Source organism: Lates calcarifer, linkage group LG3 (assembly GCF_001640805.2).
Source record: "Lates calcarifer isolate ASB-BC8 linkage group LG3, TLL_Latcal_v3, whole genome shotgun sequence".
Lineage (NCBI taxonomy): Eukaryota > Metazoa > Chordata > Actinopteri > Centropomidae > Lates > Lates calcarifer.
Genome location: NC_066835.1, coordinates 3,051,346 through 3,076,736, shown reverse-complemented (window position 1 = coordinate 3,076,736; position 25,391 = coordinate 3,051,346). Strand labels below are relative to the sequence as shown.

The 25,391-nt window shown below is 38.0% G+C and overlaps 1 protein-coding gene across 6 annotated transcripts in view; it reads right to left on the bottom strand.

The window, feature by feature from the left end:
* The window catches only part of phactr4a (phosphatase and actin regulator 4a), a 30,671-nt gene extending 16,093 nt beyond the window's left edge, over window positions 1–14,578 (bottom strand). The window contains exons 1-3 of one of the 6 annotated variants that reach the window (XM_018701259.2): window positions 14,280–14,578; window positions 10,307–10,441; window positions 7,231–7,275 (exon numbers count right to left, since the gene is read on the bottom strand). In XM_018701259.2, coding sequence (XP_018556775.1) covers window positions 7,231–7,243 — 13 coding nt within the window. In that variant the 5' untranslated portion in view covers window positions 7,244–7,275; window positions 10,307–10,441; window positions 14,280–14,578. Of the gene's footprint in view, window positions 1–4,643; window positions 4,912–6,767; window positions 6,989–7,230; window positions 7,276–10,306; window positions 10,442–14,279 lie in introns of those variants that run through there. The other 5 variants (XM_018701261.2, XM_018701258.2, XM_018701257.2 and 2 more) reach the window with 5 other exon arrangements.
* Window positions 14,579–25,391: the final 10,813 nt, after the last annotated feature.

The following is a 25,391-nucleotide window of genomic DNA, read 5'->3' as shown; positions in this document are numbered from 1 at the left end:
AATTGGGTCTTTGGGACATCAAGTCTTGGCACCCAAACCTAGTTTGACAGTAGCATAACAGCAACATTCATGCTGAATTTCCAGTCCTTGTAAAATATTACTTAGCAGAAAACTAAAAAATTTTTTTAAGCCTTATTTTGTCAAGCCATTTTTATCTCCATTTGTCCAGAAGGCCAACATAATCTCCAACAATGTGACACAAATAGTTCAACACACACTCTCCAACACATCAGATAAAAATGTTTAAAAAGCTGTGGTTGAACAACAACATTTCAATAATAGTGTCCTTCAGCATTTGTTGCACTGTTCAGTTCACATACTTGATACATCTAGTTTTATAGCACAGTACAGTTCATTGTGTTCATGTGAACACAACTGATAAATCCCTGCTACATTGTATTGACAACCTCACATATTCCTCAGGCTTATCACAGAGCTCTTGGCCAGTCTCTTTTACAAATTGGGCACAGTGGAATGTAATCAGCAGTAGCCTGTGACTATATCCAATAATACAGTTCAGGAATCTTCTGTTTCAGTGCAGGCATAGGGACAAAGTCTTACAATATATACAACAACACTCCATCTTTTCTGGCTGCAACAGTCAGCCTCCTGATCAGGTGAGGATGTACATGCGTAGGGCAGGATTTCAAACTCTAAGCTGCTGCTTAATCAATCTGTCATAATAAAATGGATCAAACCTCCAAACAAGGCTGGTCCAAATTCTACTCTTACCGTCTGCTTAGCTGTCTCAGCTGCCAGACAATGAAAAATGGGCACAGGCTCTACTGGTATTATTTACAGGGTGGTGTGAATTAATGTGATTTTTGCCATGGTAATGATAGGTACAGGATCTTGTAACATTCTTTGCATTTGCCATGTTTACCATCATTTATATAAAACTGAAGAAAAAAAAAAGACAAAACTGACAAATGTGACAGAAACCATGAGTCAAAATTCCCAAGTCTTATGCTACTGAAAATCTGAAGACAACAGTAACTGGGTGTGAAACCACTATTATAATTCTTCAGCGATGAGTTGTATGGCAGCAGTTACACAACATTGTGCAACATAGCAGCAAACATCGAGCCATGCAGAAGACCTGCGGTTTAAGTTCGGGCAGAAGGGAGGGGGACTTAACCACTGTTTCACAGTTAAATGTACAGGAAGGCAGGTGAGCTCATTTTCTCATTAGAGCAGGTACACTCAGCATTGTATGAAACAACGTGTCCATATGCTCATATTCAAGATCTTATGACAAGATTCAAGATCAATTCCCAACAAGGTGAAAAGATGGGAGCCATGCTTTCCTTTCACAAACACCAAAACAACACCTACTGAACAACATTTGACAGAACAGGGGTTTGTCACACAAGTGTTGCGCTGAGGGATTTAAAGTGGATTGTTTCCTTTTTCTTATCGCTGTGAAACGCATGTCCTGAGGATGAGTTTTTCAAGGTCACTGATGAATGTAGCTAAGATTAGAAGTCAGAGAGGAAAGCTCAGGAGCTCGGGCTCTTTGGGAAAAAACAAATCTTTTTGTATGAATGTGTTAATGATTAATGCATGATCTATTAATCACCTACTAGAATTTGATCATTCAGGAATATGAGAGCTGACAGATCTCCAGACACTAGCTCTGTCCAGGATTTTTTTCAGCAGCTGCCATCCAATTTCCATATAGTTGAGATAAATGTGCCATTTGTGCAGTGGACAACCACAATCAGTCCACATGCCAGACACAATATGAGTTTTCCATATGTCAGATAGGACAGAGTTCACTCAGATTGCAGTAAGCCTCTGTCCCGCAGCTCTTATCAAACCAGTCCAAATTTTAGGAACATGGAGTTACAATTCACACCTAAACACTAAGATTATGTTCTTAATGATAAAAAACAGAAAGATTTCAGTCTGTTGTCAGAAGAATGTGGCAGCCGATTTTGGTTTTCAAAAAGGGCTGTGATGTGTGATCCTTTGAGGGCTACGGCACTGCTCATTCTACATGTTCTTCATGTTTAGTCCAATCTAATCTAAATACTCAGCTAAAGGCCTGTTTCTGTCTACAGTGCACCACTGGTATCTTACTAGCTGGGCTGGGTATTCCCTACTTTTCCTGGCCATATTCGTATTTGTATTATGTATGTGTGTCATTTGATTACAAGAAATCATGAATTGCAAATTTTAAGATTTATAATCTAGCAAGTAATGCCAGCTATAACTTACACAACACTTTCACAACAAGAACAGAGCTGCATCATTTACTTAATTACAAGAAAAAAGATCATTTCACCTTGTGCCAAGTTTTCTTTTTATTGATCAACAAAATAATTGGCAGATTAACTGATAATGGAAATAACCGTTAACTGTGGCCCTGGTATTTATTTCGAAAGCCTTTGAAATAACCAGTTTCAAACTAACATCGGGCTGCATCAGTCTAAAGAGATTTTATCACTATCATATAACAAAGAAAAAACAACAAATCCTCATGTTTAAGAGGCTTGAAACTGAGAATGTTGGCTTCTATGCTTTAAAGTGACTGGAATTAATTAATCTATTATCAAAATAGTCTCTGATTATTTTTTGCTGATAAACTATTTTCATAATTTAATAGTCAGTGTAAACATGTTCAGTTTGACTCAGAATCACTAGAGATCACAACAAATGAATCAAATGGTGGATTATTTACAACTTTTACAAATGACTGCGATGCTACACTGTGTTATGTATCACATGACAGGACAGAAACATGTGTCCTCTTCAGCCTTGACCTTTAAAGTGACTCTTTGTCTTCATACTTGGTTTCATTTATCTCTACTAAGACCAGACAAAAACACTTTACAAAGGCAGGTCAGAATGGGCTTTATGTCTGTAAGCATATATCACATTATCGTGTCCACACAGTTTGTATGTTTGGCATACATGTATGTTGAGACAGTTGACTGTTCAGCCACACATATTAGCAGTTTTAATCTGCAACTATTTTGACCGCTGATTTCATGTTTTAATCATTTCGTTTAAAAAAGTGCCAAACATTTCCTGTTTTCCATTTTCTCAAATGAGATCATTTAGACTTTCACTAATTGAGCCAGAAAATAATCATTGGTTGCAGCCCAAGCACTAATAATCTGCTAAAACACACGTGTTTAAGTGATGGTTAATTGGCATAATGCGTCCATCCTGAGTTGACAACAATTGCATCAGATTAATACAAAAGTCTCTCCATAAAATGTTTACATTATTTGTCTACCACTGTGTGAGGTAAGGCAGGCTGCTGGAAGTATGTGTGAAATCCCTTGTTGAAATGCAGGCCTACAGAGGTCAGTGATCTCTATGCAATCCAGTGGCCCTCACAGCTATTCCTGACACATAACCCAGACACCAGTGGGTGTTAAACTAGGAGGGGTGAGGTGGCAGTGAACTGGGATAACACTGATGTGGCTTGGTTGGAACCAAATCAAAGTGTGGTGTGGTGAACTTGTGTTACAGTGGAGCATGACAATCTGAGATGGCTGATCGTCACAGAACAACTGCAGAATTAAGCCAACCCCTAACAGATGAGGTGAAAGACAGTCAAGAGGAAAAAAATCTTGCAATGTTCAGACTAACACTATCACAACAGCTGCAGGTCTGTATTTATAAACTGACTCCAAACAGGGAAGGTGAGACACTAGTACCAACACAGACTTCTGGAAATGTTCAGCCATTCAAACTCCAAGAACTAACAAAGGCATGAAAGTTGCACTAACCAGCCAGCACTAATGCAATGCCCTGCACTCCTCTGGTCAAGCTGCCCATATGACTCATGCCAATCACATGATATGTTGACACCAGCTACACAAAATAGCACACCAGGGGCAAAAATACATCTTGCATAGAGAGCAAATATTTAATAAGAAGGATGTCCTTATGTTACTTGTTCTATGTAGGAAAGAGTAAAATATACAGTAAAATATAAAGCAAATATTGATCCAACTAATTGCAAGTGAATGAGTCATTGGCTCAGTTTAACAAACAAAAAGCCATGACAAAATTAAAGTGGTACTATGCAACAAAGAGGTGACAGACAAGTCAGTGGCCTGCATTACACAGATGTTGGATTCCAATAGCTGCAAGCTGTATTATTAAGAGGAACTGCCTGTGTGCAAACAGAGAGGATCCGTCTTTTGACAGCAAAAACAGGTTCTGAATGTTTGAACTGTTATTAGCTTAACCAGAGAGTCAGCGACTTGGTTCACTGTACACGTGTAGACTACAATGTGACTCAAGAAGTCAAGTCATTTAAGTGAAAACACAGCTCCACACATGGAAAGCTGGTGTCAGTTGGTACCTTGTACCCTCAAATCTTGTTTTTCAGAAAGGCTTCCACAGGGCAATGGAGTGCTACATGCAGACAGAGAGAAGTTTGTGTGGTTTGTATATTTCACAATCACCACATTCCATCTGCATGCATTCTTCTACACCTGTCTGTGCCTGCCTCCTTCCAGTTTCTCTCTGGATTAAAAACACCTGCTCATATACACTATCTCTTTGTTGGCTTTCCATTCTACACAAATGCAAACATCCTCACCAAGTTGTTTCCACATCTTAAGTCAGTCATTTATGTTCATGGGAACCATTTAGTACTGAGCCTCTGGCCTCGAACTCACCCGTGTTGTGTTGGGCTGGTTGCTGGGCCACTGTCTCACTGCTAGCACTTTGTCCCATGCTACAGCTCCTGTCCCCACTGGCCTGCCGGGCCCTGCCTCTCCTGAGGCCCGCGGCAGGAGAGGAAAACCTAAAGCCACCCCGCTCTTCTCCAACCAGACATAGTGCTCTTGTAACTCAAGACTGTCTTGACTGCGTTTAGTCTCTCTTGTCGCTATAGTCTTGCCCTCCCCCTCCCTTCAGCCTGTGTTATTTGGTCTCTCCCTCTGTTCCTCCCTCCTCCTTTTGCTTTAAAACACAAGCACACTCACTCACTCAGCTCTTAGGTCCCTCCCTTCTTGGAGCTCTGACTTCATAAATAAGGTACGCTAATAAGGTAATCCAGCAGTCTTAGATGCCTTTCATTCCTGAGAGCAGATTTTTCAGGGGCAAAGTTCACAGTAGGCAAGCTTTGAGGAGTTGGCCAGTCCAGCCAGCAAGCCTTGAGGGATTTGCGATGCTGTGGGGCCCCCTGCTAGCACCATTTCACAGACTGACAAAACACTACTCCCTGAAGGGCAAGGGGCGGGCTCTGCAGGGTGAGGTAACTGGAGAAGTGGAAGGTGAGCTGGGCCAAGGTGGAGCTCAGTGCCAGAGAAGAGGAAGTGACACAGCGAAGGTGTCCAGTGACTCAAAGGGGATTGTCCTTTTAAACTATGAAACGCATGTGAAAACTGATAAGACCTGTATTACATATTAGCTACTGTTTTACAGTTATAACTGACACAATTCCTTGACCATACATCTCTTAGTTTGGGAGCAAATTTACAACCCTAACCCTAAAACTAAGTTAACAGTTATGTTTAGTTTTCCATAATTTTATCAAATTATCACATACTGAAGTGTCAAATGCACAACACCTGAGCAGGCACAAGGTCAAAACGTGTTTCTAGGCCTTAATCTCAGAAACATCCCTATGCTGAACAGAAACAAGGCAGCCAGGCAGTCTGCCTGTACATTTCTATTAGAGCACTGTGTGATTTGGTTACATTTAATCAGTGTCTGGGAGTTAGACAAGCTTATCCTTGCTTCTTCGAGATAAAATTAGAAAATGGTAGAAAGGATGTTAACCACCCTCTCCACTGCTAATCAGACAGAATTTGGTTTATACAAAATTTTTCTTATCTGCTCAAGGACAAAACAGTGCAGCGTAACAACATGTTTATAATGGAATTTCTCTACAGATGAGGGAATGGGGAGATAAAATCAATATCAAAATTAATAATTTTAGAAACTTAAACTTTAAAAGTAAATAAAGGGAAGTTTGGTAAGAAGAGAGAGGCCAATCTATCCCTGTGTTTTCAGACATTCAATACATCACAAGAAACTTACTTAATAATGTGCCACATAACTGTTGCTCCCTTTACAGTCCAATTAAAGCTACAGCACAGAGGAATAATTCTGACACAGGAATGTGTGGAATGCAAGACCATCAGCCGTCCTTTTTTTTACAAGGATGATAATTAGGACAATAACCCTTGAAATCAATGGTAAATGAACAGAGATGACAACAGCTAACATCCTCTAATTTATGACTCATCGCAGCATTTAAATCTTTTTTTCACTCTTTCCAAAGAGAAGCAGCAGATGGAGACAAACACATTTTTTCAGGCTTTTAAACAAGCCTGAGAACATGAGGATCAGCTGAATAAAAACAACAACTTGATGACTCAGAAAAACACAACTATACTATACAATATAACATAACACAAGCCCACACTTTATTATTATTATTTTGCCCTTTCAGATCAAAATACAAGGACATACGAAACATTCCAGCTGTGTAATAGCCATGCCTTCATGTTAGAAACACATCACTTTTAGGACAGAGACAAGGAGGAAGTCCAGTTTATTTTTACTGCTTGGCCAGAGGAACAGGCAGCGATGAGTAGATCAAGCTTCCTTAATCTGTTCCTGCCATGGCCCAGTTGTCTATAAAGTGCTCATGAAGCCATGCCTTGTTGGCCCTGACTAAAGCAATAACTGATCATTTGCTTACAATACTGCCATTTTAAACTGAACTTGAACTGAACCTTAAATATTCCAAATACAACATCCAACAACAGACAGAAAGCAGGTTTACTCACAAATATATTCAGACTGCACAGCCATCCCAGGTATTTCCCACAGATACAAATACACGACAACAGTTAAGCCTAGGAATACAATGATCCTCTGAGCAACTCGAGTGTATACGTGATACGCTGAGGTCGTCAAATGATCGAGGTCAGTGGTGAAATAGACACAAGGCCATGCGTGGCTGTGAGAGAAACCGGCAACTACAGGTGTGTCCTCTGGGTGAGGGCCAATCAGATAGCCACAGTGTCAACAGCACCATGCGTCACAGGGCCAACCCCTTAATGGACAGCTTCATACCAAAGCACAGTGTTTGTTGACTCACCACTTTCTGTCATCATGATACTACAGTTGCGATAACATTAGTCTCACTACAGTCAATTCAGGATTTTTTTATATTTTTGTGTTGTCTTTGTATGAAAGCTTGTTAACAAATGTTAAATTGCAGTATCAATAAAAAAGAGTTTTTATTACCAGGATTTTCCATCACAGTGTCCGAAGCTCAGCAGTCAGCAGCTCCTGAAACAGAGGAACATGTAGAATCATTATGAAATATATACATTTAAGAGAATGTCAATAATGTAGCACAATACAACACATCTGAGTGCATCTAATTACAAAAGTTCTTTAAGAAGAGACAAGGTAAACACTTGTTTTACTTCATTAAATCTTCCCATTTGTCATTTTGAAAATCATCTAGTCTAATTTACCGCTAATACAAAACATTTCAGTGAAATGAAACATAATTTCATCAAAGGGTTGGGTGCAGAATGCCAAAGCACCTGATACTGAAGTTAGACTTTACACAAACTAACAAGAGCTATTCAAATCACTTACGACCTAGTTTTCCATTATTACTCAGTAAATCAATGAATGACTTCAGGGTACTTCAATAGATTAGATGTTCTCTGCAGCTAATGGGGAGCAGACTGAGGCCGAACAAAAGCTTGGGCATGTTAGTGAAAACAAAATAGTGCATTAATTAGCTCACACAATAAATAAAAATCCATTCTGACTAAAAGCCAAAGCTATATGTCTATTTCGCGATGGCTTTTAAAGAGACATGAAAATGTCTGTCATGATTAATAAATTATCAGCCAACAGCAGTGTCCAAGAGAATGGGATTTTCCATTTACATTTTCCATGGGAACTGAGGAGCAAAAGGTAAAGAATGAAATGCACACTGACTTTTAAACAATTAAGCCTCTCAGTCTCTCAATCAGACTAGATGGTCTGGTAAATATGAGCATGCTGTGTGTGGTTTAGTTTTATAAAAGTAACTCAATGATGAGGCGAAATGGTTAACTGTACTTGAGCTATACCTGGAAGACTGAAAAACAAAACACTCAGTTTTACACCATAAAACATACATACAACCACAGAAAAACTTGGAAACATGCAGTTAGTAATAACTGATAATGTGTGATAGAATGAGACATCCAGTAAAGGAGTAAATTTTCTCATCAGACAGAAGAGCAGACATATCTGTTAATTTAATAGGGACTCTGGGCTTGTTTGGTGCCTTTCAAATTACACTCATATCAGTTTATTGTGTACACGTGGCTGTTGAATTGTACTGCAGAATATCAAGAGGTGTTGCTGTTGTTTAGCCTTTTCTCACCAATAAAAATTGTGCAGACAAAACAATAGAAATATCTGCATAACACAATACTGTTCAACAGCCACAGCCTCCACAGTGAGAATGCAGGTGAGTCAACACCTCTGTAAAACAGTTTCAGCACAAAGTGAAAATTATAACCTTCATGAGAAAGGATTCATTTTACATCTGTTGTATTAGAATGCATTCATTTTAGCTAGATGTACCGAATAAACCAGCAACTGAGTGTACATTTTAGGACTGTTTTCAGATTGTTTTGTGACTTGAGACAAATAAACGAACTATAGAAAATAATATTATACAGTGTAGATAATCAAAACAACCACATCTGTCCTCTGGTAATTCTGACCATCTGTGTTCTTTGTTCCACATGAACTGTGGACTCCTGAGTAGTAACATTTAAAAATTGTCAACAGCAACCAAGTGCTTTATTTGAAAGCATCAAACCATCATAGTTGTAATCATCCTGGATATTTCCAGAAGCAATACAGCTAAGTGGTGTCTGTGTAGGTATAACTGTCCATGTTAGAGCTACAGGAGACTTGATCTTGAATGATCATGGTTATGTTATACAGTACAATGTAATACAATACAATATTGGTATGTGTGTGATGTTCTGTGCAAAACACTTGAAATTAAAGGAAAATAAATTTAACAACTGCTACAATATACTTAAATTCAGCAACACTAAAATCAGACATTGCTTCTTGAAGTCCAAACACCAGGGTGGTTGGGGTGTTTCTATCATATGCAAATTAAACAGGAAGTCTGTGAAATAATGCAAACATTTTCAAGATGTCACATAACAACAGCATACAGCAGCAACAGAGTGTGTGAGTGTGTGTGTGTGTGTGTGTGTGTGTGTGTGTGCGCGCATGTGTGTGTGCGTGTGTGTGGCAGAGACTGATCTGCAAATTTTGTTATGCCAGCATCTGCCCAATGACAGTAAAATGTGTAGGTAATAAGGACTAGTGCTAGTTTACAGTTAATGTGGAAAGCTCATTTGTGGGGAGAACTCTGTTCTCATAAAGGAGGAATATATAAATCTGATCTAAGTTACCATGCAAACTTAACTGTGCCTGGTGTCTCAAGTCTTTGTTTCAAAGTCATAAACAAGAACCTCTTAAACCAAACTTGACTAATTCTGACCTCATTAACTCAGAGTTGGCTTTATGAAACAGCTCAATCCTGGTTCAATTTGTTGGGTTAATTTAAGACAAGCCTTTCGTTTATCAAGCCCACCTGGTTTCTTTGAGTCCATACTCAAACACACACTTGATATAAACCATTTTTTTTTAGTTTTTCAAAAATCAGTCAGGTTTCTCCTGTAGTAGCTATCATATTGTTCAGCAGTAGTCAATAAGGCATAACTGGGGGCAAGAAACTATTAAATTACTTTCTAGGAATTGATGGCAACACTATTTAGCTACAAATTCACAATTTTGAAAGTCCTGTTGCTTTAAGACACAGCAGCTAGGCGGGGGGGGGACTGAGCAGAGTGTCAACATCCGGATCATGAGGACAGATAAGCAGCTAAAATTGACAAACATACATACAATCTGTGTTCTCTCTCCCTGTGAGCTTCATAGTAGCTATTCAAATCATGGCCCTGCCTGTAATTGGTCAAAATCAGTAGGTAGCTGTATCATGACGCTGACAAGGGAGGATCCAAACAGCAGTATCAGGCTGCACTTTGGAATGTCAAAAGTCCCTTGACAACAAACTGGTAAAACCCAACCTGTGTGACTAAACAGGCTGCACAATGTGTACACTGCGGAATAAAAGAGAGAGTGTAGCCTAGCAGGCCAGTACTTGACCTTCTTATCAGATGGACTTCTACTCCTTATGGTGGTTTCATCAAGTTCTCTGTGGCTCTCTGTGAATTCAGCTTTCAAAAGTAATCATGATAAAAGGAAGGTCATCTTAACTTACTTCTACTGAAGATCACTGATCTTGGATCTTCAAAAATGCTGTCCCTGCAGTTTGGCTGTGACTTCTGGTTCCAGCAGGACAACTAAACAGCAAAGTGATAATGACACTCCTTTTGCCAAGACACAGTCATCACCACTGACAAAAATACCAACAAAATGTTATTCTACTAAATTGAGTCTATTACCTCACATGCAAACTACAGAACCAACTCTTTCTTCAACTTTTAAATCAGCTGGTACTAGCTTTTTTAAACAGTGACAAACCTTCTGCCCGGTCAGCTTTGGTTAAGTTGAACTGGTTCGACAAGTCTTGGCATATAATGTACACACAGCAAATGCTCAACAGCTACAGGCAGGATTACATGTCTATACTGTACACCACTTCAAATGATCCATTATCAAACAATGTCCAAAAGAATCTTCACGTGCAGGCTAGATGATTCAGAGGTGCCTACGAGACTTAAAAAGCTCCAAGATTGATAAAATGCAGTTAAATCCTTACAGTGACTTATATCAGGAAACTCCTGGCATAATAAAAAGGTTAGCTTACATTGCAGGTTAATTTACTGTGGTGGCACAGAGCTGCCAAGATGGCAAACTTTGCTATAGAGCAATGCCCAGAGAGAAAAAAGCAAAAAAAACATAAATAAACAACAAAAAAATTGCATTGCTCAACGCAGTCACTGCTATTTGTTGACAAAATAGTTATGCACAAAATATGTATAATATCTGAGCTAATTAACAATAATAGCCCTATTTGATTTAGGTTCTTTCTTTGCTATTAAAAAAATGCCTCAATCCATTTATTATTCATTGTTTCCAACCTGTCCATAAAGACAGAGAGGAGTTGATATGGACTTGAACTCACAAATAATTTACTAGATAAAGTTCAGCACCACTGCAACCCAATTCTGTTCTCAGATATCCTCCCGGTGCACTGGGCCCAGACAAGCTCCAGCTCTGAAGGGCAATGATTAGCTGGTGCAGGCTGGCAGCAAAGCAAACACAGAGGTGAGTTAATGTGCACCGCTTTATGAGCATACAAGCTGGGAAACTACAGCAGAGCCAGTCCCCATATTGTAATGCTGAAGCCCTGAGGACACCACATGAACATGTACAAACAGAAACAGGTTCACACCTAGTCCTGTCATTATCTTACAGAGCATGTAAAGGTTGAAGAATTAACAGCCTGGTCCGTAAGTTAGCTTATGTCCAGTTTTGAGTTAGTGCTTCTATTTCTTTGTGTAACTGACCATATGGAATTGACAGCAGTAGGCAAAATGGAAGCCAGATTTTCAGGTTTAGTAACAAGATCCAACTGTGGTATTTCAGCACTTTCACACGAGTGCAAGTGTACACCATGTTTGTATTTCTTATGGAGGTGAGGCTTCAAACCTGTTTACACAATAAGGTTGAGTAATGTATGAACTACTTAGAGCACACTATGGCTGACATTTCAGTGCAAATAATTCTGAAAAGATGTCAATATGTTACGATACGTCAAATGGTCATCATTATGGCAGAACGATCAAAAGAGAAGTAAATCGGATTATAAATGAACAAGAGGCAAACAATTATGTTTTGCATGTTTGCACAACTTGGGTGTTGCACAATTATAATAACAATCAGTGCAGATGGTGTGTTATTAATATTTTATGTGTCTGATTGCCATGTTTCCTCTTAAAAATCATTTTGAACTGTTTTCTGTCAATATCTTAGCACTGTCTTCAGACAGAAAAATCTCTCTCACAGATTCTTTGACAATAACATGATTTTCACTTTGACCACCTTTTTTCGTACTTTCCACAATAATTGATCTAGATTTTCAATTATGAGTGTGTATTGTATTGACTAATGCCTTGAAAATCAAATCACTAGTAACTAGGCCATGGTAACCAGACTGTAATTTGCTCTCATAAACCAAAGCACATTCTAGAAAGCCACAGAAAAGATTGTAAACCACCTGTGTCAACCAGCATCATGCTAACTGGATAGGCTTACTGCAAGGCTTGCTGCTTGTCATCAAAGTAAAACACAAAAAATGCATCTCACCTAAGACTGCAAGACCTAAAGGCTGTGTTTATTCACACAAATTTTATGCCTGTCTGAGACACTTTCCTTTGTAGTAATGTTAGTAATCCAAACTGTAAACCTTGTTAATGTACATTCTACTCAGTTCTGATGGAACTGATGGGCTGTTTTATGATAATAGCTCATACTGCCTCAGCAAAGCAATAACATCTCCTGAGACTGCTGTATAGTGAATGATATATTTTAAGAAATGTTAGAGGTTCTTCATACTCTCACTGACATTCTTAACAGATATTATTCCTTAAAAAAAAAATCAGCTGTGGTCTGTTTGCACTGCACGGTACTTCATAAATTTTACACAATGCTGTTTGTTCAGTGTAAGCTCCCAATTAGCTCATTAAGAACTCCCAGTTCATCGGATAAAAGGGGCAGAGCTCTGCAAAGCTGAGAGGAGTACAATCAGCCATTGTGCCAAGTTTCATTCTGCAGAGTTAGCAATCACTAAATAAAGAGCCATGCTGGAGTTTGTTTGGGAGTGAGCTACATGGATCTCAATGAGCCACTGTCAATGGCTAGCTGATAATGGCACAAACATTTGATTATATAAGACTAATACAGACCCACTAACGCTCAAGCAACTTCATATGAACATCTCTGTTTTCTATTTATTTCTATACTACAAACCATAGCCTGTTTGATCAAAATGCAGTCTTAGAGATATTTTATCACCATCTAAACTGAGATAAAATGTGCCTGACTTCCCAACAATATCCAATTTAAACATTTTAAACTTTTGACAAATACCAGTAACTATCAGCCAAATTGGAACGTAAACAATACCTCTTTGAGAACAAAATTACCCCCAGACAAATAGTTTGTTATCTGCCAGGGAAGGTACTACCGTAAACAAGATTACAAGCCATGGTGGGTGTCCATTTCCCACCATGTGAATCCTCTGAAAATCAATGCCAGTCTCCTGCAACATGCCCCATCACTGTCAATCCCTCAACCTCATTACATATTACTACAAACCTTTTTGTATTTAGATTAAGATGACCATCTCTTTCACTCAATAAGTGAGCTGTAATACTTGAGAGATGCAACAGTCCACGACGATCTGTATACAAAGCATAATAACACGAATGACCTGATTACAATGCTGCCTATCTAGAACAAATACAATAAGCTGCAGCTCCTTTTGTCTTCTCTCTTCTGACAGTCTGTGTTGTCCTATAGGGCGTATTACTGCATTCAGTCAGTACTAAAAGTACTGGGTGCTTGTTGGAACAAGCAGACGGGCCTGTGAATGGAATGCAGTGGAATGCTTCACCGAGAGGGAAGTAGCTTCAAATAATTAACACCTGAAGCCTCCCTTCAGTCATTGTAATATAATGATACAAAAGCCATGCAAAAAAAATGCAAATGTACTGAGTTAGAAGAATTATAAAAACAAAAACTGCATATAATTCTAAAAAGGTTTAAGGTTTTAACATTCTCGTTGTGGTTAGTGTCCTGAAAACCACAGATAATAAGTCATGAGGAGGGTTTATTTTAGCTCTTCTGCATCGTCCTATTGCTAACAAGACATGGACACTAACTAGCCAATATCAGGCAGGTACAGGCAGCGCATACCTGAGGCCAACTGTTGAAAGTTAGGCATACTGTAACAGAGTACCATTCTTTACACTGCTTTTCGGTCTCCTTGTACTCCCTTTTTAGTTTGACCGAACAAAAGTAGGTTTGTGAGCTAAAGATAGTAACGCATTACAAACAGTGCTGGCATAATGCTAATCCTTGGCTGTTGCTAGCTAAAGTAGAGTCAGCAACAGGTGGCTACTGTCCCTGTACTGTAGCATTAGCTTTGTCAGCTAACGCGAATTAGTGCACACTTGTCGTTCTAGCTCTAAAAGACCTACGTGTTATGGTGAACGAAGGCTACTCACCTTTTCTGGTAACCGTTTAACTTGTGTTGAAATGTATCCAAAAAGCAGGAGACCTGTTTTCCCTGTATCTTGTTGACCCTTGATTACTTTTGACACTTGTCGCTGCTGTCCATCACAGGGAGAAAGCAAGGCGGAACTAGCTTTTGAGCCTTTTGACCCAAAAAAAGTCATAAAAGTAACTTTCTGAGCCGGGCGAATTAAAAAAAGCGTACACGCACCTTCTGAACTTCACACGAAATGCCAAAAGACAAGTTAAACGTTGTATTTAAAACTTCTGTCTAAACATTTTACTGTCCAAAGGTGTTGCAGGTTAACTCACTGGGAAGATTAAATACTGTGGCGCATGCGCACTTGTTGGCAGGGTGGCTGCTCCCCCCACAAGTAAAAAATCTGAACACACACCACAGACAAACCTCAGGAACCACGTGACCATATGAGTTGTTTCGGTGGCACATTAGCAAAGCCATTTCTTGGTTAAGGTTGGGTAAATTTTGTGGTCATCGCATAGAACTGTATGGTTAATGTATTTTACAAGTTTTCGAGAGTAAAACACTTTGCTCAAAGATAAGGAAAGACTGTACCCATGGTTACGGTAAGTCCCTCCCACTCCCCCACCTGTTTTATCACTATTAGAAACTATTGCAGAAGTTTTGAGGAAAATGTATAGCCTTGAATAGAGGTTTTCAATGCCTATGTAAATATATATTTATAAAATTATAATAAATTATCTTTATAGATAGCAGCCATTTCAAATAAAGAAAAAAACAGTAAAGTAGGTTAAAATGAACAAAACTTAATAAAATATAGAAATTAATGGGATTAAATAAAAAAAAAAATACAAAACAGACTAAATATAGAACCATATAAACAATACTAGGCCTATGTGGTATACACTGTACAGTGACAATAATATACTATAATTCACTGTACATTGCCCATGGATGTTAAACAGGGTATATTTGTTGAACAACTTTTGAATACAGATAGATGATCATCCATTCACATATATTTGTTCATATCATTGTTCATATATCTCTGTTACATTAAATTTATTTCACTGTTTACTGCTCACTGTTTAAAACTCAGTAACTGTTGAGTTCCATTTTAAATGCATTTCACTGAAGCAAATCCTGACAGGATGTGGAAATTATTAAGGAAAATACCTGGACGTATATTATCAATATAACCATTCCTCTGTATGGATTTTAATTGAAAAGTGAAAAATATTATTGCTGCTATTGCTGCTGCTAAGATGTTTTTTTTTTTTTTTTACATTTTATACCAAATATATCCAGTGAAACATAAGCCAGGTAGATTTAAGACAGACTTTATATATTCTTATGATTTCTGTGCATTATAAACAGAGACAATTCATCATCTTTTCTTTGCATGGTACATGCACAAAAATACTTTAGATTGAGACTGGGCAAACAATGCATCTGCAGATTGAGATATTTTTCTTTTATAAATGCTGATATGTACAATATGAGTTGGACCCAATCTGCTCTCTTTGAAACATGTTAAATTCGTTGTCTACTGAAGGTACATAGTGCAAAAGTTTGAAGACTGTGATCTCTTCTGGTCATTTGCTGAACTACATGTCATGAGTGCAGTACATGTTTTTGTAGACTGTATGCCACAGATCAGTGGCATAGATGTGTCTGCCACCTACTGGGCTGGTAAACACCCTGTCGCTGAGAGCATATGCAAAGTAGTTTGATGACTCTGGAAACAAAGCCTCAATCCAAAAATTATTAAAATGTCCTTCATCTAATTACAGCCAAGTAATTACTTTTTTTTTCCATGATGTACCTGTATGTGCATGTTAAATTGACATCTCTTAATCAAATTTGAACAAACAGGAAAGAAAGACAGACAAAAACAGAGACATTCCCAATAATGTTTGCAGTAATCTAAGAACAAGGCATTGATGCCAGAACTGATAGTGGTGCAGTTCAATTCATGTAACTCTGATAAAAATTTATGTGCCCTTTGTTTGCCTTGTATTAGGAAATAAACACACCATACAGCACTGCCTGCTGTGAGAATAGCAGCCACAGCCATTCCCAGTCTAGAGTTGTTTTTTCTGCTGAGCAGCTCTCCACGTGAGGAACTGTCGGGTATGACGGAAAAGTCAGACAAAAGCAAGCCTTCTGGTGACCTTTAGGTGGACCCAGTCTAGTCTTACTGCCCCAGACAGGGCTACCCACCCTCCCACCACTGTATTTAATTATAGTGCTGTTTTATGATTGGATTCTTTAGTGTATTTGTTGGGGTCAGTGGTTAAGGCCTATGGAGGTTTACGGCACTGGGATGGAGCTTTTATTGTCAAAGTGCTGGAACAAAAAGATTCAAAGGAAAGAAAACATGATATAATTCTAGCTGAGCAACATGCAACATGTAGTAGTCAGTATTTATATATTGTTAGACCTGTATACCCTCATATCAACATAGACACATTACATCCAACATAACATAACATGGCTAGATCATTAGAAGCAAACAAGACAAGGAAAGGAATTCAGTTCAATGGCATCATTTTGTGGAAAACTCACTCCAACTGCAAATATAACTCATGTATTGTACACAGTGTTAATTAAATGTACACTTTCTATCAACTTTACACATTCACATGCTGGTCAAAAACACACACACACAGACCCCATTAAATCCCACATAAACTGCAACAGCACACATGTTGTCTACATGCTGAGATGTCTCTGTGGTGTGCTTTATCTTGGACAAACTAAAAGGGCTTTGAAGATTGGCATATCTGAACAAAAAACTGCAATACTCACACAAAGCATGGATTATGCTATTGCTTGGCGTTTTGCACAGGTTAGCTGTGGGCCAGCAGCATCATTAAAGTTTTGGGGAATAGAAAAAATGCAAATGGTGTGACATAGTCATCTCACTATTATACAGACAGGTACATATAATACATAATAATTTCATTCATACTGTTAACACAGTTGAGACTGCTGGTCTAGATGAAGAACTGACTTTATTATGTTTCCTTAATTACACTTAATGGATGCGGTGCAGTTGTATTTCATATAGACTACTCTATCTTTGTAACTATTGGATATATCTATGTTCTTTTGTTTCTTATATGGCAACTCTCAGCCTTAGATCCACTATCTAGTAGAGTTCAGTGTTCAACCAATTAACCAATGCCATTTGTAGACCTATTCTAGGTTGACTATATATTTGTATGTCTTATGGCTTTGTCCATTTTGATTCAGATAAAGACAGTGTTTTTCCCCCTTAGAACTTATCAACCATCAGCAACTTTTTAGAAACATTTTAAGTTGACTTCAACCCACCAAGCACGTAGCAAAGTGACTAATAGTACAATTTGTTTCTGTAACATCAACCGTGGCTGATAACACAAGCCTAATAATCAGACTGAATTGCCATTGTGTTTGCACCTCTTTATTTTTCATCACATCACAATCACTGGAAAAATAAAATTGAAAAAATCTGCAGAAAGGCTGTGAAAAAATATCTTCCCTGAAAAGACTTTAAATTAATAATTGAAGTATTATGATCATAGGCCCAGTACTCAACCCTTCTGGTTGACCTAACAGTAAAATCCCCAGTAGATATTGTAGTAAAAGAAACATGCTGTTCTTGAACATATTGTACATGTTCTCCTCTGTCTAGTGATTTTCCACATGGCAGATTCAGTTTCATCACGTATAAGTGGGTACATTTCCTCATCAAGGATTCATTTTCCAATCAGCATTGTGATCTTAAATGGAACTCCCTCATATTAAACTTAGAAACAGTGAACAAACAGAGGAAACCTGCTTCTCTGAACCCTGAAAAGGCTAACTATAAATATGCTAGATAGTCTGACTATTTCATGGTGAATAGAATCTGCACAATGCATGTGCTGTTTGATTAGCTTCACCCACATCTTCAAATCTATATTTAGTCAACTGGATTATATTTCAGTCTTTGTTGTGTCTCTTTTTTAGACATTCATTTCCTGTGACAAATTTTGGACAATCCAAACCATAAATTGTATGGATGAATAGAGGGGAAAGGCGTTGATTCATATCTCCTCAACTCACTCAACTACCTGTCAGATTTTGTCCCCATACAAAACTAAATTTTAATGTTCATGATCAAGTTTGTATGTTCTCTTCTACGTCTACATGCCTCTCTCTTTCTACAGTCAAAAAACAATATCAGTGAACTGAAGACTCGCTTCTCACACATGCACATGTGAATCTGCCTGAATGTGTCAGCCCTATCATAAGTATGTTTCCCTGCCTTTAGCCCCTGTGTATGCTGGGATATGTTCCTGTCTCCTCAGATCATATCAAAAGGTACATGCAGGTGTGGAAAAATAAATGTAGTAAATACATAGTCAGCAGTGGCAGTATTGCTTTGATGAACTGATTAAAGTCAGTCAACAAAACAGCAGTTTTGCCTGGTAGCTAGCACTAATACATTTTTTTTTTTTTTTTTACGCTAGGCTGTGTTATGTAACAAGCAAAAGTCTAACATACAAAACTGTATTTAATAAAAGTCCAAAGTACATTATTACATTGTTATGTATGTTATTGAATTATTATAAGGATACCGATGAATGAATATGTTGTAACTGGTAAAGATGGAGCAAATTTAAAATACTTCATATGCTGCTCAGCAATTTAATCTAAAACAGTGCTTTATATTTCACTATTTGATCAAATATTTTTGATGTAAAATCTTAAGCTCAATCTTAAAATGTATGGAGTAAATGTATAATATTCTTTTACAACATGTAATGGACTAGTTGTGCAAAGTAGCATAAAATTAAAATACTCACATAAGGTACAAGGTACAAGAAATATGCTTAAGTGCAGTAATAAAGTAAAAGCACCTGTAAAAATACATTTAATTTGCTTTTTCATGGGCTTGTTCATTGTCACGGGGTTCTTTCTTAAACCTCCCCAAAATCCAAAAATGGTGGAGGTAAGGGAAAGAAAAAAAGAAAAATCCCGGGAAAAACTCACAGGCGTAGTCAGAAGATAATATGGTGCTCTTATATGCTTTATTTTGCCGGGCCCCCCCCCCAAAGTGCAAGTAGTGATAATTTTTTTACAGTGCGAAAATTAGTACCAACCAAAGAAACAATGCAAAAAAAAAAAAAAAATCAAGAAAAAGTTAAGCTGAATAGAGTTCTACGGTAACTCAGTAAGCATGAGAGGAGGTTGTTACCTCCTCTGTAACCAAACCAGCACTCCCTTCCCTGGGCCACAGCAGCCCCTTATAAACCCATAGCCCCTCCTTCCAGGCTCCAGAATTAATAGGAAAACACATTTTTTCCTCTAACAATGCCTCTAAAGGCTCCACAACACAAATATAAATTAAACAAAAATTAACTGTGTTTTTATAAATGCAGTTCCTTTCATCCACAATGCAGGACTGGAAAATTTCAGAGAAAATAAACGAAGACCAGAAATACATATATCAGCTTGGTCACATGACCCCGAAACCCCGCGAGAACATGGCATATAATAGCGGCAAATGCTATGCCCCCGTTTTGCCGCCTCATGCTCCGCAACCGGAACGACTGATATGCCGCCGGTGAGTAACATGTGTAAATGTATGTTTGAAGAGACATAGAACTACCAAGTGTGCACCCCTGGTCGCTCTACTTCAACAAGAATGGGAACATGACTGACTGATTGGAAAGTTCGTTAACTAGGGAAAACGGGATGGATCAGAAGTTTTATGTGTGTGCGTGTATGTATGCCGGTACATGTGTGTGCGCTCCCCGCCGTCAGCGACGGAGCCGCTCCGTCACATTCATGCTCAGTTATACCATTTTCATAAATAATAATTAGATATTTTAGTGTAGTCTTGTTATTCCTGCTTTCACATGTTTAGTCAGGCAGTGAGTAAGTGATTAAAAAAAAACAAAAAACTCCCCCTACTGCCACAGTGAAGAACTGTCTGTAGATGGATTCAGATGTAAACATTTTCACCTGATGGACCTGTTATACAATGTTAACATGCAGAACAGTATGAAGTATATTAAATTTGGGAGTTAATTACAGCCAAAAGGTTTTGTTTGTTTGTTTTTCCTTTTGTTGTTTTTTTGTTATTTTTATATATGATAATATGTAATATATATCATAATTGTGTGATACGTGAATTACATTCCTGCATGCCACAGAAGACCTAGTTTGGACATGTTTTCTGTAGGAATTAGTTTCCACTTATAACCTTAATATAAACTTGGAAAAAGTGAAACAGCAAAAACACAAATGTGGGTTATATTTGGTTGCACGGGTGAAACCACTGACCTAATAATAGAGCCACCTACGTTTCCCTTGTGTCATTCTGCAGGAAAGAGACAGGAAAACAATAAGCTCATCACTGTGGACACAGAGGCTGATTATAAACCGCCCTATCACAGTTTCATTCAAACATTAGATAAGCCAATGCCAAGCTATCCTGAAAAACAGATTATTGTGACTCATGATTGTAACCCTTATTACTGACCTTTAACAACCTGCATGGCAACATCAGTCCATTACAGACTGCAGTGACAATGAACACCATTTCAATATCAATCAAGTTAATTACGAGCTGTGCTGTGCAACATTTAAACACCCTCTGAAATAAACTGGTATGTTGCAATGTTGTTATCCACTAGAGCAACTTGCAAATCTGTTGATTATTTCAGTGCAAATTAGGCCACTGTATACCACTATTGATGTTACTGCCTGAATGGGATGTTAGAATTCAGTACATCAGCAAGTGTTGTGACAAGTCAAGTGGAAACTAATAAGATTAGAAAGCCTTTAACACTCCCTAAAGGATAATTGGGTTGTTAATGCAGAAAAACAGACAAAATGATACATCAGAGCATAATGTACACATGAATGTATTGGAGGAATGCAATAACTACATTTACTCAAGTACTTAAGTACAAAATTGATGCACTTGTACTTTACTTTAAACCACTTTATATTTCTACTCGGCAACAATTCAGAGGAAAATATTCTAGTTTTTACTCCACTACATTATTTTGATGGGTAGTAACTAATGTGTGTTGATCCCCATATTTTAAGGATTTTTACATCATCCTTATGACTGTTTACCCCCCTGCACACAACACTTTTGCCTTCCAGTCTGATCAGACAACACATTGAATTAACTAGATAGTGTTGCTTCTTTGTCTGCATTGGATAGTTTTAGCTACTTTTGATACTTTAAGTTAATTTTTTCATAAATATGTTTATTTAAACCTGCATAAATTGATCTTTTGACCACTTGGTTGCAGCAGAAACAACTTGTGAATACATCTGTGGTCTCAAATATTAAGTTCTCATGGCAAACTTTTTTGCAAACAGATCCCTATTTAAATATCCAGCATATACTGAGCAATTAACATTGATTTGGAATCATGTTTCAGCAGTCAAGTCCAATATTCACTCTCCTCCTAGCTCTGTTTTTCATCTCCAGTAACTCCTGAGGGAAATATGTGGTTCTTTAGCAGCTACAGTAAATGCTCCACTGTGTTTACTATCTACTTAGCGACTAGCTAATTTTGTCTGCCTGCTGTATTTTGTTGGGCAAATATCAAACAGTAGATTTATCAGAACTTTTTTTTTCTCCGGAAACACTTGCAGGCCACATCTGGTATCTATGAGAGAGTTGAGACCATATATAAATCTATATCTATATCTATAGTCATTCGATCCATTGAAATAAAAATGTTGATTATAGCAGAAGAAAGTTACATTTTCAATGTGAGACTGGCTTCAATGGAGTATTTTGCAAGGATATGCATACTTCCAGCACCACTCCATGAATGTAACATACTGGAGGTTTTTGGGGCTTGTAATTCCAACCTTTCAAGGACATAGTAATTGTACCAGGATAACTTGTGAATGTCTGCATACAAATTAAAAGCATGAAATATTATACAGTCAATAATATAATATAAGCTATGCATTACAAATAAAGGCAGAGGAATGTGTGAAAACAAGTAGGTTACAGTTGTTATTCAGTACAAATCTGTGACAACTAATCTTTTAGCATCAGTTCAACAAAATGTCAGCCGACAAACAAAGTATTATGTCTGGTTTCATCACGTCATTTGCAACCCATGCTCATGTCCCCTTGTTGGTGGAATAAGCACATTAATTTGACTTTATCACAGAAGAAAAAAAAGTACACAGGTGTGGTGTCTGAGTTTGATCACCTGGTGTCTGAAGGACAAAACACTCCTTTCATACCACTGGAAATCATGTGGATACTATTGTTGGATAGGGATGCTGAAGTTGTCTTAGCATCCCTACACTGAACCTTTTTTATTCAGGCCATCTCTCTTTACATTCTTATCCAAGTCACTTTAAAAGAAACAGGCACCAGACATCCAGCTCAAAAAGAATTTGAGTTTGAAGGCTGATTTTAGAATCTTGAAGGGATTAAAGGAATGATAGGAATCACACATGATGCAGTCTCACCCCGACTGTGACTAATCCCCACAATCTTCCTGTGAGTTTTATCTTTTGTCTTGATTTTCGCTGTAAAACGATAGACCCAGATGTATTTTATTGTTGTTTGACAGGTTAATTTGGAAACAAAAGTAAAGTCTGATGGAGCACTCAAATGGGACCAGAGAGCATCAACATCAGAAGTTAAGTTCTTGAGAAGTCACTTACAATCAGTTGAAAATACACCACTTATGTTAAAAAAAAAACAAAAAACAGACCTATTAAAGCAATTATAAAAGTCTGAAACAGATTTTTCAGGTTTTTCCTTTTTATTACTCTCCCTTTTTATGACAGCTCAAAGAGTAGAGTCTTGACTGTGACTCAGTCAAAGTAAGGAGTATTTTTTTTAGAAAAAATTCCATAACATGTAAAAGGGTTTAGGAAAAATACAAAAGCCTTATCTGAGCAAATTTGACATAAAGGTCACCATTAGCAAACTCAATTTTCTGCCAGAACTCAGCAAAGTCCGTCTGTCGGGGATGACACATCGTCTGTTCATGGACTCACAGACACTGGAGGCGGCAAACTGATTGCAAAGAACAAACACAGTTTTATGACGGCTGGACAGGTGAAAGATTTATGCATTACAGCATCAGTCACTGGGAGCATTACAGTGTCACAGTGTCTAGTCATAACATTCAAGCAATAGTGTTGCTTTTTTGTGGACAAGCTCACCTCTTTATTGCATATTGGAGAGGACCAAGGACTTTCATATGATAAGCAGCCATAGCCTTAACCTTAAGCCAATTATTAGCACTAATTAAAATGAAACATCAGTGGCAGAAGAACCTGAATTGTGCTTTTCCCCTCTAAAGAAACCAGACTGCTTGTAACTTACAGCAGGTTGATAAAACTGACCAAAATATTTATTGATTCACTGACTGGTAATCTTTCCTCTCCTTGTCCCTGTCTAAGGAGGTCAGGGAGACATCTCGCACTATTACCATGAATACTATTAGTGCCAGACTGATTTATATCATCTTTAAAAGATGAAGAAGATTCATTTACTGTCATTTCTGGTTTTTCACCTCCATCCTTACATGGAGGGTGACATCTTTCAGCTGTAGACACTCACCCATTCAGAGAACCCTCACCTAATCAACAATATGTTTTACTTTTACTAGTATGACAAATTTAAAAAAAAAGAAAGAAAGAAAAAGTTCAGTGTAGTAACAGAACACAGAAGCACAAATCTGTTTCTGTACTATTCTCTATGGTGCTACTGTAGTATGTCATCTCGTCTGTAGTTTCATTATGTAGTAAACATACAAATCAAGTCAGCACTTGACATGTTTTCCAATGTCTTTCTCATTGTATCGGGTGCTGACAGGGATTTAAGTCAAGATGACCTAACTATGACATCTTTACAATATATAAGATCTGTCTCTGTAGTTATAGATCAATACCATGTGTACATGTGAGTTAAGCATGAAGCAAAAGCCAGGAAGCAGTTAGCTTACATCAGCAAGATCAGAAGCAGGGGGGCTAAAAGGTGCTAGAAAGCTCAGTGAAGCTGAGGGTAACTGGAGAGGTGGGTGATAATTCTCTGTGGGTTTGTCCGTACAAACAGCTCTTGTCACATACAAATAGTGATGTGAGTTCATTATTAATATAAAAATATGGATCATGCTTTTAAAAAGATGGTTTACCCTTTCAAGCACCAGATGCATGTATCACATAATCTCCTGGACCAGATTGGAAATGTGAAATGTGACTGTGTGGAGCTTCTCGCTGCTCACACAGATAAGGTGTTGGTTCTGTGCCATATTTATAGGGAAACCCTCAGCTCTTAGTTGTGCAGGTTCTGTAGATAGCCAAGAGGCTGACAGATCAAGTTGTCCAAGAAAAACACAATTTTGTCATTATCTGCATAGGTTATATTATTAAGGTCATTGTTGTCTCTGAAGCTGAGCCTATACAACCCTGCCAAGGCGAGATGGATTACCTCATTGTGATAATGAAACCTTTAAGGCATCCTCTGTAAATAAAATCCAGACAGCTAATAGGTTTAAAATTTATAGGTGCCACCTCCTCTCTTGTCATCAGGAATAACAGCCATCAACCTGGGCGTCTCCTCTTGATAAAGCTTGGAACGGGAGCATGTCCAGAGGAGCAGCAACGTCATGGAAACTTGATAAAAAAAAAAGGTTGTTCAAGGCAAGAGTTTTTGTTTTAAGGGGGGATTCCTGAGACTATAATTAGTTATCCAAAGCTCTGCAGAGTGTCAGATATATTTAGGCTAGAAATGAAACAAAGGTGTCTGAAGTTATGGAATTTGTGAGAGTGTAGATTGATAAGAAACAAGCTCTGTAATGTTTAGAAGGTAATAAACATTCTTAGCAGGGCATTAGCTCAGCTTTCCCTAACATCTACAATGATGACATGTTAGTGTCTAGGACCAAGATGGAATTTACCCATTGGAATTTACATTCCATTGTGAACAAGGTCATTGTAATGGTTTTACCCCCCATATTTTTGGATGAACAACATGTTGAAACAGGAAAGATCCAAGAAAGGCTGAGGAAAAAAGAAAGAACCCTGGTCACATTAAAAGAAGATTAGATAGTAATGGGCGAGACATTAGTTGCGCTCATGCTGAGGATCA